Source organism: Numenius arquata, chromosome 7, assembly GCF_964106895.1.
Source record: "Numenius arquata chromosome 7, bNumArq3.hap1.1, whole genome shotgun sequence".
Classification (NCBI taxonomy): domain Eukaryota; kingdom Metazoa; phylum Chordata; class Aves; order Charadriiformes; family Scolopacidae; genus Numenius; species Numenius arquata.
Window position 1 is genome coordinate 61,663,339 of NC_133582.1, and position 14,806 is coordinate 61,678,144.

At 42.6% G+C, this 14,806-nt stretch overlaps 1 protein-coding gene across 1 annotated transcript in view; it reads left to right on the top strand.

Moving 5' to 3' along the window:
- SLC25A13 (solute carrier family 25 member 13) overlaps window positions 1-14,806 on the top strand; it is a 99,019-nt gene that overhangs the window by 39,386 nt on the left and 44,827 nt on the right. Inside the window, exon 5 of the mRNA XM_074150208.1 lies at window positions 9,007-9,146. Coding sequence (XP_074006309.1) covers window positions 9,007-9,146 — 140 coding nt within the window. The remainder of the gene's footprint in view (window positions 1-9,006; window positions 9,147-14,806) is intronic.

The following is a 14,806-nucleotide window of genomic DNA, read 5'->3' on the forward strand; positions in this document are numbered from 1 at the left end:
GTTGGAAACCTTTACTGTAAGCCAATTATGTAATATTCCATGTATAAATTAATGTTATTCCCTTACATCCAAGGAGGCCAGAAGAAGCAGATGAGGTTGGATCCAGAGTCATAAGTGCCGAGAGTGATGGTGCTCTTGGAAAGAGCTTGCTTTTTTTTGGAGTATTTGCAACGTTTAGCAGAGGTGACAGAAGTGCTCAGGTGTGTTGGTCAAAAATCAGGGCCAAGAGAACAGGACAGAGTTTGGATATGTCACGAGGAAGGGAATTCATCGTTTTTAGAAGTGACAAGAGCACAACCAACCAGAGCAGGGGTAAAGTAAGAGGGTAAAAAAGTGAGGACATTTTGGGCAGAGGGGTGAAACTTGAAGCTTATCGTGGAGCTTTCGATGGGGAAAAATCACAAAGGCATGAACACGTTCTCTGTGATGCTGTCATTAAAGTAAAATTAACCCATGAGACCGCTCTGTCCTTGTTGAGAAGTTTGGATGGGGCAATGACGGGGCTGTGGCAGGACAGTCCCTTTTCTGCCCGAAGATGTGCTAAGTCAAACAATTCCATCTTCTGAGGGCAGTCCAACAAATCTCATAAGCTTTTACTTTCCGTTGATGTGCTCCAGGTGTTAGTATGTCACCTGGAGGGGAAAAAACATGGTGAAGGCATCCATTTTTTGATGTATGTGGAGTTTTTGCAGTTCTTTAAATCATCTGTTTGTGCTGCAGCAAGAGCCACCCTGATTTTTGGAACTTTTTAAAAATTACTTATGAGTGGTGTTTTCTGAACAACTGAATGTACATGCACATCAGTGTCAGATTGACGTGCACGGAATGGTGTGGTATTGTGTCTTTGCCAAGATCAGAAGACCTGCTCAGAAGCTGTTCCAGTTCAGTGGGTCAAAAATCCACTATTTATGAAAGGCCAACTGTAGATTTACACCATTTACTATAACGGCTCCAATTTGAAAAGACAGAGGTAACAGAGAGCTACTTCCAGTTGGTGAGATAATTCAAGAATGCAACATGCTCAGATGGTTAAAACATGTTTTCTGCTGCTACTTCGTCACACTTAAACAGAAAAAAAAAAAAAAAAAGGTGTGGAAGAGGTGGGAAAAAGCCAATATGAGAATAAATTTCATCTCTGAGGTCACTCTTTGGTTAACAGGGTTGGCCTGTTCCTGTTGGGGAAAGAAAAGCCCAAGGTGATTGATTACCAGGCAGCATTTGGGGAGGAACCGTAAGCTTCCACACCAGAATGTATTTAAACCGTGGCAGCAGCAGTTAAGCTTGATTTTTATTTTAATTTTTTTCCCCATTCCCTTTTCAAATTGTCCTAGAATTACAGATTAGGAGATAAAAAAACTCCAGCAGGCCCTAAGAACTAGGAAAGTGTTTTGTTATTACAAATTTTAATGCGAAATTTCAGGTAGCAAAATACACATATTTTGCAGTGTGTGTAATTTAGTTTTCTAAATTGGAAAATCTGCTGTTACCTAGCAGTTAATGATTATTTTTTTCCAACGTTTGGAATGCAGGACCTGATTTGATAAGCTGATAAAAGAAAACAAAACTGAGAACATGTTGGAAATGCTCAAAGTGAAAATTACAGTTTAGGTAGGTTTGGGGGTAGATAGTTAGACATTTTAATTGAACTAAAATAGTTTTATACTAATACAGTACTGTTGTGGGAGTACATTTTGTGGTGCATTTGAAATTGAAGTATTTAAGTGGGGGAAAATGTATGTTAATGCTTTGCAAGAAAGTGATTTTTTTTTTTTTTTTTTTGTAATACCATCTATCTAAGCAAAACAGTTGTTAAAGAAATAGAGCTCTGCAGTCTGTACTGGAGAGTAAATGTAAAGTTGAAGGATAATTTCATCAAGCCGGGAATTTGCTTTTATCACTTTGGTGTATTGAACTGCTGCAGGAAACAACCATGTGAATTGTGGAGTAAATCTGTATTCCTGGACAACTCCAGCGCAATCAGCCCCTGCCGGTGTGAAATAGAGGTGTTGAGTCAGTCTGAAGGTCCTGTGTTTTTAATATCTCCATGACAGGGATAAGGGAAACGAGTCCAGAGGATGATTTCACTTGCCCACGTGAAAACGGGGGCATTGAATTTGATCCCACAGCTCTGGTTACACAACAGCGAGGCGGGCTCGTGGTAAGCGGTGGAAACCCCAGCTTGCCCATTACAACTCAGCACTAGCCCACAGCCGGGCTGGCTCGACATAGTTAAATGGGTTAAAATTACCACTTTTTGTTATTTGAGTTTAGTTGTGCCTTTGGGGATTTTCTCTGAATTTGGAGTAACTACTCCAAATTTATAAAAAATGAGCTACCACTTGCACATGCACGCACACAAAATTACCAAAAGAAGTGAATTTGGGTTTTTTTAGGTGTTCGTACACAAGTGTGTGTGTGCAGCTGCGTTCCTCAGGTGCGGGTGAAACTGGTCTTAGTCTAAAAGGACCGGGTTCACTGATGGAGGCTTTTGCACCCTTTTGAATGAATGTTTTAAAACAGTAGATAAATTGCACCCCATTTTCTTCAAATTATGTGCTCCCTTTCTGCTCTGCCAGTTTCAGTTTGAGTGTTCTAACAGATACTTCATTTGGAATATTTTAAGAAGGAAAGAACCTATTTAATTATTTTATTTTATTCAGAATTGCAGAATAGGTTGTGGTCCGTGTTTTGCAAGGAATTAAGAGGCAGTGAAAATCCAGCATCAGTGTATTATTTCAGGGCTTCTAACCTGTGGGAGAAGGTGCTGGTACAGCCCTTCCTGCTCTTACTGCTTTGTTGAGGGAGGTTGGCGGGATGAGGACCTTTCCTTTGCGACCCTTAGCAATCGAGCTATTCCAGTGTGGGTTTTTATAATTTACAGCATGGCCACTATAGAACTATTTCACCCCATTTCCTTGACAAAGCAGAAGAGAGATGAAGACAGTGATGTCCTTCCAGAGGGTTGTACCTCTTTTGGGTGGATGGGGATAAATGAACATCCCAGTCCGAGGTCTTGGAATAACCAGTGTCCCACATCTCCGTGGAGCAGGTGTGACAGAGACATGTTTTCCAAAATAAAAAGGCATCATTATAGAACACTTAGTGCCAGATGGTAGAAGGATGGACATAAACTCTTAACTAGCTGTGTGTTTGAAGTTCACAACAGGAAATTAAAGAACAACCAAACCAAACCAAAAAACACAAACCAAAAAAGCCAACCCCAGCATTTCCAGTAGAAGAAGATAATGCAAAATATTACGAGGTGAGGAGTTTTGACATGTATGTGTGTCAAAGAGGGTGCACAGCCTGGTGGTGCACTCAGGGTCAGGAAGCTTATGGAGAACGTGGAACTGTTTCAAGTGGTCCATGAGGACCAAAACCTGTGGAAATCATCCTCTTCTCATCTCCACCGAGCTTTAGGTCAGGGCTTGGGGAGCAGCTGGCAAGGTGCTGGGGTTTCTGGTCGTGATGGTGAAATGGCTGCTCTCATCGGTAGTTTAATTTGACCAACTGGATTTCCTTCTTTGCCTTTTCTTCTGTGTAGGATTTATTTTAAATGACTTTGGAAAAAAAAAAACGCACTTTTTATTACAGCCATTTAAAGGGAACAAAACTGTTTTCAAATGCGCGAACAGAAATGCTTAACCATTAACAAAACACGATTTTTTAAAGGTATCACCTTTTGTCTGAGCAGAATGACAGGGATTTGCATATTTGGGTTTAAAAAACCTTATCTCTTTATACTAAAATATCTATTCCACACTCTGCATTAATTTTGCCTCGTTAATCCAAGTTGTAGCTATAATGCTCCTATGTTCCTCTTCGGGGCCTTAAGTGTGATGAACATAGAATCGGTCGCCAGGAGGGTTGGGGAAGGTTATTGGTGCATGGGGAACTCTCGTTAACTTCTGGTAATTCGTGTATTTTCACATTTGTCTTTTGTTTTCCTCTTTGCTGAAGGTTCTTTGGTTCTTTACAGAAGTTGCTATTACCAATATCATCAGGGTAATCTCATTTTTTTCTCAAGACCCAGGGATTTGGTACAGGTTTTCTATACCGTGCACAAATCGCTTGATTGTGTAAAGGTATAGCATATATAAAATGTATAGAATTTATATAAAACAGAGCCAATGATGACAGCTTCTCTGCAAAAATGGTGCAGCAATTTTGTAAGGGTAGTGGGATTTTTGTAGAAGATCATGAATTTTTTTCTAGCTCTACGTTGAGATAGTATTAACTTCATTGGACTTAATGATGACACTGCATGAAAACTGTATGTCCTTGCTCAAATAAATAGTTTGAAAGAATTTCAGATTTAATATATCATAGAATCATATATATATATATCATCTATATATCTCAATAGATCAGATATTTATGGACTGTACCCTGTAAAGTTTTTAGTTGTTTGTTCTGCCAAGTGACTTTTTTCTTAAATATAGTGGGAGAGTGACTTTCAGTTTTTTCCTTTTAAAATTTCAGATTTCCAGATAGATAATTTTTCACTGGGGGAATATTGGTGGTCTTTGTTGTGCCAAGTGCCTGTAGTATTCCAAAAGATGCTTTATTTCTGTTCTAATTCTTAAGGACGGTATGGAAATGTGAATGCAGCGTGCTTGTTTGTACAGTACGCATGTATGGGTAGGCAGCAGTACACTGGGGAGAAGAAAGTCCCCACGACTCAACGGACCAAAAACCAGTCCACTGGCGTCAGTTCCCAGGGGGGGAAATAGCACAACTTTTCTGTGCAGTGCTCAGAAACCAATGACAAGGTACCTGGTTTTTAATTAGAGGCAGCATGGGGCCAAAACAGCTATTTGTTCTAGAACTTTGCCATTTAACTTAAAATTGAGTTTGAAAGTTTAATTTTTTTTTTAAAGATTGGCACAAATGACGGCACAAATTTCTAAAAATGAGTATTTAAAATCTTCTTCAACCTGTTGTTCCTTTTGTTTTCTGACAGCTCTGCTCCAAACAATGCAAATGCAGAAATGGCTGTGTCTTTTGCTGGCTTGAGATCTTGTGCTCTTGTGGCTCCAGGCACTGGGGCATCAACATTTTGCATTTTTAAACCTAAAACTAAAACAATTAAACAGTGTTCTCATATGGATTTAAAAACTTCCATTTATCAGATATTTTGATTAAATATGGGTTTAGGATGAAGCCACGGTTGCCCAGAGAGGTTGAAGCATCTCCATGGTTGGAGATACCCAAACCTCAGCTGAGCAACCTGACCTGATTGGACCTTCTGTGGAGGAGGTTGGTCCAGGTGTCATTTTCATCACAAATGATGCTGTAACTCTGTGAAACAGGTTCCTTTAAAACCATCTAAACAAAAATAACTCCTGGCTACTGAAGGACATTGCTACTTGCTTATGTTTTACTGGGTTTAGTATGGCAGCTTGCGGGGACCCATGGAGCTTCAGCTGCAGGTTTAAGGCAAAGCTACATTTCAATACTGTCCCTTTTTTATTTTAATACTGGATTTGGATGATGAGGAGATGATACTGTTAGAACTGAGAAATGACTTGCAGTGAGTTCTAGTAATTGGATCTCTTTTGGTGGTTAAATCACAGACTAAAACACTTCACAGTTGTTCATGGAGTATGAACAGTCATTAACGCCTGAATGGGCCAATGTGGCTACGGATGGGACCTGGGTCAGTGACGTTGGTGTAGGTGAACGGGTAATGAGACCTGGCAAGGAAAGAGGAAAAACACTGTCCACTGAGCGTATATAGGAGTTTGTGAACCGTAAATAGTTGCGGAAAGGAAGTAGAGGGCGTGTGTGAAAAGGCAGTGGCGAGCAGGGTACCAGGTCTCGTGCCATCAGAGGGTCCGTAGAACACGCGCTCTGTCGGAAAAGCGCCTGGTGTTAGTCACCAAGTCGTATGGGCACCAGTATGCAGTATGAGTTTGAGAAGATCAAGTAGTGTAGGGGGGTTTCTTACTATTGTACTAAATACCTACGCTAACGTGATAGTCTTTGCTTTCCAAGTCATAGCAAGAATTAAGTGTCGTTGCCTGATCGGATGGCTCAGAGGGATATTTGTGCTTACATCAACTCCTGAGGCTTCTGCAGGCTTTCATCTCTAAAATAGACCAGGAAATGCAAAAGCCCTGGATATAGGCCTTACTATATTCCTGGCTTGATGAGCTTTTAAGTTCCATTGCTATGGGTTCCTTTGCCGTTTATAACGCCAATGATTAAACGTTGTATTTGGTCTGAAATTACTGTTGTTTTCACTTGTTGATGTTTGATTTTCTTGAGTTGGAATTTTTATTTTGGGGCCTGGCTAAGGAAGGTTTACAAGGCACAGAGTTGGGCGAGCAAGATGCATTGTTCCTTCAAGATAGCTAATGTATGATAACCAATTAAAATAAAATTCCAGTAGCATAATCAGAGGACACTGCGTAACTTTCATATGTTAACAAGTCAAAGTAAAGGTTGTGAGGAGCCTGGGCCCATCAAAAGGCATTTGAGGCTGCTTTTATGCTAGCTAAGATTTTCCTATCTCTTACTTTGCATTGAATAAGAAAGCGCCTTTTTTCTCTGACAAAGAGAAACCTGGAGTCCAACCAAACATAGTTCTTGGTAAATGGTGACTTGTTCCTAATCTTATCCAAACATTGTCGGTATCTTGCTCTGGGAAACTTCAGGAGGTGGGGAGAGAGGAAAAGAGGAAGCAGATGAGTGTCTGATTTCTGTGCAAGACAGGTACTAGAGCTGTTCTGGGAATATCTTCATTCCTCTGGAAAACCAGAGATGGAGGCTGTCTCTTCCTGGCTACCAGGAAGAGACAGCCTCTGTTTCCTCTTTATTTATGGACAAGACAGGAGGCTCTCCTCTTCACGCTGGTTCCCTTCTTTGAAGCAAATCTGGCAGAAAGCAGGAACTTTATAAAGGTGATCTGGGATGACCTGTGGCAAGGTGCCTCGAGATGTGTCAGTGGAAAGCATCCTAAATAAAAGACTTTCAACAGAGGGACAGGACCTCACCCTGAACCGATTGGCTTTTCCTCCTGGTGCATTGAGAGCAGAATTTTGCTCCTGGAGAATGCTGGCGGACAAGGTCCCAGCTGGCTGTGATGGAGCTTGAAGACATGAAGGAACAATGCTGTCCTGGGGGCACTGATGTGGCTTGGAGAAAATTCTCATAGGGCATTAGGGCTTGAAGTTCTGAATTTTGAGAATTTGCGGTTAACTGGGGTCAGTCTTTCTGTTTGTAAGTTAAATCCAACTTGTTCTTTCACCACTGATTCCCCGGGATCTCTGTGTGGGGGGGTGTTTACTGACTGTGTTGAGGGATGGGAAGAGGTCTGCAGCACCATCTCTGCTCTCTGTGAAGCCCCCTTGCTTGAGAACAAGCTGTCCTTGTGGGTAACACCTTTTGGGTCTGTGCAGCAGGACACTTGCCTCTTTCACCTCCTCGGGACCATTTCTTCCTATGTCTTTACCGTCATTCCCTTCGGCTCTTCCTGATGCCTTCCTGGCTCTCGGCTGTGCCGCCGTGCTCTCACTTCTTCCTGCTTCCTTGGCTAAAAGTGGGAATTCCACCCTGGCTGGGTTTCCTCAGGTCACCCTGGCTGCCATGGGTTTGAACCAAAAGCCAAAACTCAGCTTGCCCAGGAGACGGAACCTCATGGCCCTGAGGAGTCAGCTCCCACCTCTGCTTGTGGCGCTGGGGTGAGCTGGAAGGTGGCCCCCAGGCCTGGCTGGTGGGCAGAGGCTGGCTCCACGAGGTGGCTCCCAGCTTGTTCCACACAAAGCTGAGCTGATTTCCTCAACCCCAGGCACCAGCCACGCTTGGGAACTGGTTTCCAGCTCTGCTGCTCGCAGACAGACAGGAGCTCAGGGTTTGGGCTCCTGGTCTTTCTTCCCCAAAGCGTGAAGGCACCAGGAGACCTGTGGGCAGGGAGTGTCTCCTGGGAACCAGCTCTCCGTGCCCACAGGAACTCGCCGGAGATGAGAATTGGCTCTTGGCTGGCGTTGCTGGAGGAGCCATGCGGCAATTAGGAAGGTCTGTAGCAGTTGGGAGCCTCTGGCCTGGAGCTTGTCTTCAGAAGATCTTTGCCCTGTGTTTTTGGCCGAGACAGACTGTCCCATTGAAGTGGGCGCTGTCATGTGAGACGAGTAGTTCCTCAGATCTTCTTGCTGTTTCCATTAGCTAAAATATGTACAGTACAATACGTTCCAGCGATGCATGCTCCTTATTAGTGATTGTACGACTTCCTCTGGTTCAGGTGGTTGTTTCTTCACCAAAAATGCCATGTTTTACCAAAAACTCTGCCAAGCTTTAATAAACCATTGCCCAGTAGCAATGGCTAAACTGAACTACACAATGGAACTTGCTATAAACTTGAAACTATAAACCTGAACTTGAACTTTAGGTGTGATCAAACCAACCCCCTCCTTGTGGCAGAGGTCTGGGGCTGGAGGTGGTGCCCAGTTTGTGTTCCTGCCCACCGTGTCCCCCCCGTGCCCGTCCCTGTGCATCACTGCCCCTGTAAGGGAGCTCCAGAAAAGTGGATCTTAAAATACTGATATTTTTTGTAGTTGGTTTGTTTGAACGTGGAGAACTCTGGGAATAATACAAAAGCCTGAATTATAAGTGACACAAAACTTTGATTGTTAGCAGTGTGAAAAGCTTATGTTGAAAATTGCTTAGCTTTAGTCATTTTTTTAAAAATTTGTCTTTTAATTTTAATCTTTTCTTGCTTGACTTTGAAATATCTAGTTGAGTCTCTTCTAATCAAATGCTGTGAGTGTAAAACTTCACAAATAAAGAGATTATTCAGAGATTGTGTTTGTGAGGGTGTTCCAAACTTCATTTGTTTTGATTTTGGTAAACAAAAAAATCAGGTTTGCTTTACAATATATTACTAATTTGTATAAACAGTATTGCTTTCCTGTTAGAAAATATATTTATTTACTCATATAAATATATGCTTGTATCTATTGTTATTTAATTTTATTATTTAAATGAACATTTTTCTTTTCTTCCTAGAGGATGCCAAGCAAGTTTTTGGCCAGACCACAATTCATCAGCACATTCCGTTTAACTGGAATTCAGAGTTCGTGCAGCTGCACTTTGGAAAGGATAGAAAAAGACACCTCACGTACGCGGAGTTCACCCAGTTTTTACTGGTGGGTCTGATACGATACAGTTTGACAAGAGTATCTCAGGGAGATGTGATGTACAGAGAATAAAATACAATCTCTCTTTTGTAAGGACTCTTTGGCTATTCACACTTTAGGGTATTTTGTTACAGAAGACAAAATATTGCGCTAATAAACGAAATAAACAGGTTGTCTGTATTTCAGCAGCACTGTTACAAATAGTCTTCAGTAGGAAAAGTGATCCTTGAAGTGGTAAAACACGTGAGTTTCTTATTTGTATTCCTTCTGAATCCTTAATGCCTGTATTTACACTAGAGAGTTTTAAAATGGGAACTGCTTCAAGACTGCGCGGTTTCTTTTTTTCTTGTTTACACAAGTCTGTTAGTTCACAGTAGGAGGTGGTATCATTTTGATGAGGAATAATTAAGATAATGCTATTGAGACAAATGTTTCAAATTGACTTTGTAGAACAGAGCCTAATTAACTTTGTATGAAGAGGACGTCAGGTATCACATGATTAAATTGTATTCCCTTGGGTTTTGTATTGACTGTTGTAACTCCTGAGTAGCTAAGACATAGACCAGTTTTGTGACTGAATAGCGGAACTAGAACCTCTTTTGGATGAAAAAGCAAACGTGTCACTTGATTAGTGTCAGTAACCACAGCAATTAGGGAAAAATGTCTCTGGCCACATGTTCTGGTGTTCACGTATCCTGATTTTGGTGGATTAAAATCACAGTCTTAACAGAGCACCAGTCCTGGTTGCCTAGTGCATCTAGAGATCTGAGGAAAACATGAATAAAACCTAGAATGAAAATAGGACACTTTTTTTGCCAAAAAAAAAAAAGGGGAGGGAGGGAAGGGGAGTGGTGAGGGAGGTTAGAGCCACAGGCCTAAAGAGCCCATAACCTCGTGGCTGGGTATGTGGAAGATTTGAGTTCTTTCTTTGTGTTTTTGGGTTCTTCCGTGTTTTTTCTTTGAATTAGGAAAAGCAAGAGCTGAGGCAGGATTTTCCAACTTTGGGGAGGAATCCTAATGACCAAGGTTTCTCGTCCCCTGGAGGGGTGTTTCTCTTTCCTTGCCTAAAAACATTTTTCTTGGATGTGATCGTATTCTTGGGAGAATTGTATTTGGGTTTGGTGGTGCAGGGACACCTCCATATAGAACAGAAAGAGGGAGGAAGAGTGATGGAGGACAAAGATGACGATTCTGGGTGTCCTCTAGAGAGGTGAGATGCATTCTGGAGAAGTTCTGAGGCTGCTAATAAAGATGCTCTCGGCATTGGTGCAGGCAGCAAGGACTTTCCAATAAATTAACTGTCCTCAGGCTCTGCTGAAGTTGCCCGTTGTCGGTACAGTCTGTCAGGATGCTCCGTCAGTCACAGCAATTGGGTACATCTTTCTAGAACTGTAAATCTTCGAAACACATAAGTTCCCTTGCTGATTCTTGCCTTGCAGCGGTGTATGATAGATACTGAAGTCTGGGCACGGGAATGAGTCTCAGCACAAATTGAAGACTCTTTTCACAGAGACAGAAATCTTCCTTGAAGGTCTGTAACCTTTGGGACTCGAGCTTTGCTTTGGAGTCAGTCTTCTTGGTCTGACGTCTAGACCTTGGACCTCAGACAGCGGGAGACCACAGTGGAGACCAAACTACCTTCCTGCACATTCCTGATGCGTGAATGGTCTTTACATTGCATTTAACGTGGCCCAGATGGGTCTGTAAGGCGCGTCAGGTTCTGCTTTGTAAGTACAATGCGATTTGCAACTTTTAATGAAATAATCCAGCTGGATTCAAATTCATTCACATTGGGTCCTGTTATGCCACGTAAAGTTGTTACATATTCATCATCTGTCACAGCAGTTGGGCTCATCACCACTTCTGGCAAAGCTGAAGGCATGTGGAAAATAACATTGGTATATTTTAGCCGTGCACAAGATGGATCTCTTCTGGCTTTCAATAAGAAGAGTTTTATATGGGATTCTGAAAATTTATATCCTGCCAGCACTTTTTTTTTTTTTGTCTACAGTAACAGAGGTGCCCAAAAGTAGAGCCTCCAAACTGTGTGGCTGTAATACAGTTAACAATGTGTTTGTTAACCCAGAGCTCAGGGTTTGTTGTTGTACCCTGCTGCTTGTTCTGTGAGCTTAAAATTATATCTTGGGGGATATAGCTCTGCTAAATATCCGTCACATCGAGATCTGTTTGCATATGGCCAAGTTCCATCATCGCTTAAGTGGCGAGTCTGCTTCATGAAGAGCAACACTGGTCCCTTTCTTGGTGTGTAAAATCTATTCTGCGGGATGAATTTTAACATATGCTTAAATGTGGGCCTGGTAAATCCATTTCCACGTTGCCTGGGAATTTATTTGTGCCCAGCGTATTAGTTGATGAAGTTGTGCTGTTTAATTGAGCCCCAGGATCTCCTCCAGTGGAAAGGGTTGTGCTGTATCTGATGACTTGGAGATCCATTGGGATGGAACCCAAACATAAATTTCTATCGAAGTGGGAACTAAAGAAGCTTTTAATGAGCTGTAAGTGAATGCTGGGGTAAAATTTCTAGATAGGAAATAAGTTCATGAAAATTCTGCTGCCAGCGTGTCTGCCACGATGTGCAAATTAATTTTTCACATAGTCTTATGCTACCTGGGGGAATTCTGGACTTCCAGCGCCAAGGGAGAGCTTGCTTTCTGAGTAAATCTTAAGTTTACAGAAAGTCTAGTCGGAGAAGGTTCTGTAGGATGTGTAATTTGTGTTGCAAAGCAGAGAGGATTGTATTTCTGTGAACTTTAATCTGTCTCGGTAAACAATGATGGACTGAAGTAGATGGAACACTAAAAATTATTGCAAATCAGATAGCATCTCTGAACACTAGCACTTTGCTTTAATGTGGTATTTTTTATGCTAGCTGCACATAGACAGCATAGGTGATGTTATGAACATCTCGTAAAGATTTCCCTCATAAATTGCTGGTAGCTGCTGAGCCACTTTTGAAAGGCTGTGAGATGGCTCAGCTTTCAGCCTGGAGACCGAGGGAATAGATAGCCTTTTGGAGTTAAACACTTTAAATAGAGTTTATTACGTTGGTATGCATATATAGTGATTAGAGAAGTGATATCGCTCTGTTTTTTTTCTGGGTGAAATGTAGTTTTGAGTAATGGGCTGCATGTCCTTGTGTGCCACGTCACCGCCTTGGTTGTGGTTTGGGAATGTCTTTGCCTGAAGGTCCCTGTGCTTTTTTCATCCTCCCCCTCTGCTCTGCCCTGGTGAGGCCCCATCTGGAGCACTGGGTCCAGTTCTGGGCTCCCCAGTTCAAGAAGGACAGGGAACTGCTGGAGAGGGTACAGCAGAGGACTACAAAGATGATGAGGGGCCTGGAGCATCTCTCTGATGAGGAAAGGCTGAGGGACTTGGGTCTTTTGAGTCTGGAGAAGAGAAGACTGAGGGGGGATCTGATCAACACCTATAAATACTTAACGGGTGGGTGTCAGGAGGATGGGGCCAGTCTTTTTTCAGTGGTGCCCAGGGACAGGACAAGAGGGAACAGGCACAAACTGGAACATGGGAAGTTCCATCTAAACATGAGGAGGAACTTTTTTCCTGTGAGGGTGGCAGAGCCCTGGAAGAGGCTCCCCGGAGAGAGTGTGGAGTCTCCTTCTCTGGAGACATTCAAACCCCACCTGGACACGTTCCTGTGGGACCTGCTCTGGGTGGACCTGCTTTGGCAAGGGGGTTGGACTGGATGATCTCCAGAGGTCCCTTTCAATCCCATATCATTGTGTGATTCTGTGAACTAAGGAGGAGGTGCCAATAGGGAGCTCCAGAATACAGACATCATCCTATGCAGAGTTTTTCAGTTGATTCATTCTTCCCTGGCTATCGAGAGCATGGGCACGTGGCACCACCGCATCCTTCACCATGTGTTTGACCAGTTCTTCTGTCTGGTGGGTTCCACGTGTAGCAAGAAGATTGAAAGGAATCACATTAGCAAGGAGAGGATGGGGTGTTACGGCTTGTATTAATTGTAGTACTAACAGCCTTTTTGCAATTAGCTGGGTGATGAGGAGAAACACGTTCTCAACCTGCATCTCTGGAACGTGGGCCCCGCTTTGCTTCTGGGTCAGCCAAGTTCCCCCTGATGGTACCTGCACCTCCAGACCCGCTGGTGGGGACACACAGATGGTGACAGACTGGGCTTCTGCAAGTGGTGCCCAGGTTTTTTACAGCATTTTAGCGCTGGATTCTGCCAGCACAACAGCGCCAGCGGTTTCAGTGGTTAAAACAAATTGAACGAGGGAAGGATTTGAAAGCAACATTCACAGTTTCCCATGTAAGCCTTCTGCTAAATTACATTTATTTTTTCCTTTGGTGACGCTGCCACTTAATGACAAACATTTTTGTTCATTTATTCATATGTTTCCCCCTGCCAGGTGGTGAGTATTTGGGAATACAGGAGTGATTATACCTACCTCTCCCTCAGAGCTCTCTGCCCCCCCTGTAGCTGCCTGCCTCAGCTGATGAATTTTTTCTGTTTTCTTGTGCTCCTCCCACCATAAACCTCCCAAAATTGCTTGCTTCCAAATTTCTGTTGAGATTCTAGTCACAATTGGAGTGAAGCAAGAGCTTACGTGGCTGCATCCAGCCGGAGTGAACATTACTGCTGAATCGTAACACCTCCCTGCGGAGGGCTGGGATGGGCAGGAAACGGGACAGAACTGAAATTGTAACACTTTGAATTCTAACCCCCACAAGCGTTTCTCATCGAAAGCAGAAATTTCTGAATAATTCTATAAGTGAAACGCAGCCTTGGAACACTGATCCATCCTTCCCCCTGCCCCTCTTTTTCCTTCTTCGCCTAATATATCAGGAGGTTTTCATCGTACCTCACAGGTTAGGTGTTTTAATTAGAAATTAGGACTAAAGTTGGAGAGGTCAGGATCTCCGGCAGGTCTGATCCTACGCCAGCTGAATTTTTCTTTCACCCTTCTCTCTCCATTCCCCTGAACGCTGCTGCTGTTCCTGCAACTTACAGGAGATCGCATTCACCAAGAAGACATCCTGCTGGTGATCTTTGACTAGCCCGAGTCTTAGCTTAATATGACTTTAAGGCATATTTGCAAATAGATGGAAATAATAGGATGGTGTCACGGTCCACTGCAAGACTTTCATAGTATTGCTGTGACGTACTTTTGCTCTGATTCAATTTTTGGAGTAACTCATTATGAGTGTGTATTCAGACTAAGCACTGTATTGCCAGTGAAGAAGTTTTTATAAGCCTTGGAATTTAAAGGGAGGACGTGGCGATGATTTGTTTTCCTCTATTCAGCAAAGAAATCTCAATGGGAAAGTCTAACTGCATCACCAAAATGTGGTTCTGGTTTTGGCAAAACCGTTGAGCTGAACAAAAAGTTCCTCTGTATTACCAGGTTCCTGTCTGTGCTGGGTTGTTCCTTTGAAATGAAAAATAAAATAATAAGAAAGTAGTCTAAGAGTAATTTATGAAGAAAAGGATGAAGGTCACAATAGGAAAAGATACAATTTTGAGAGATTAAATGCCTTTTTTTCCTCCCCTCTTCTCTCAGGGGTACATTTGAATCACAAAATGAGATTATCAGGTGGTTGCATCAGATAACGCTTGTGAGTGATCTCTGTTACTGCTGCGGAAATATTGAGAGCTGGTCTTTAAT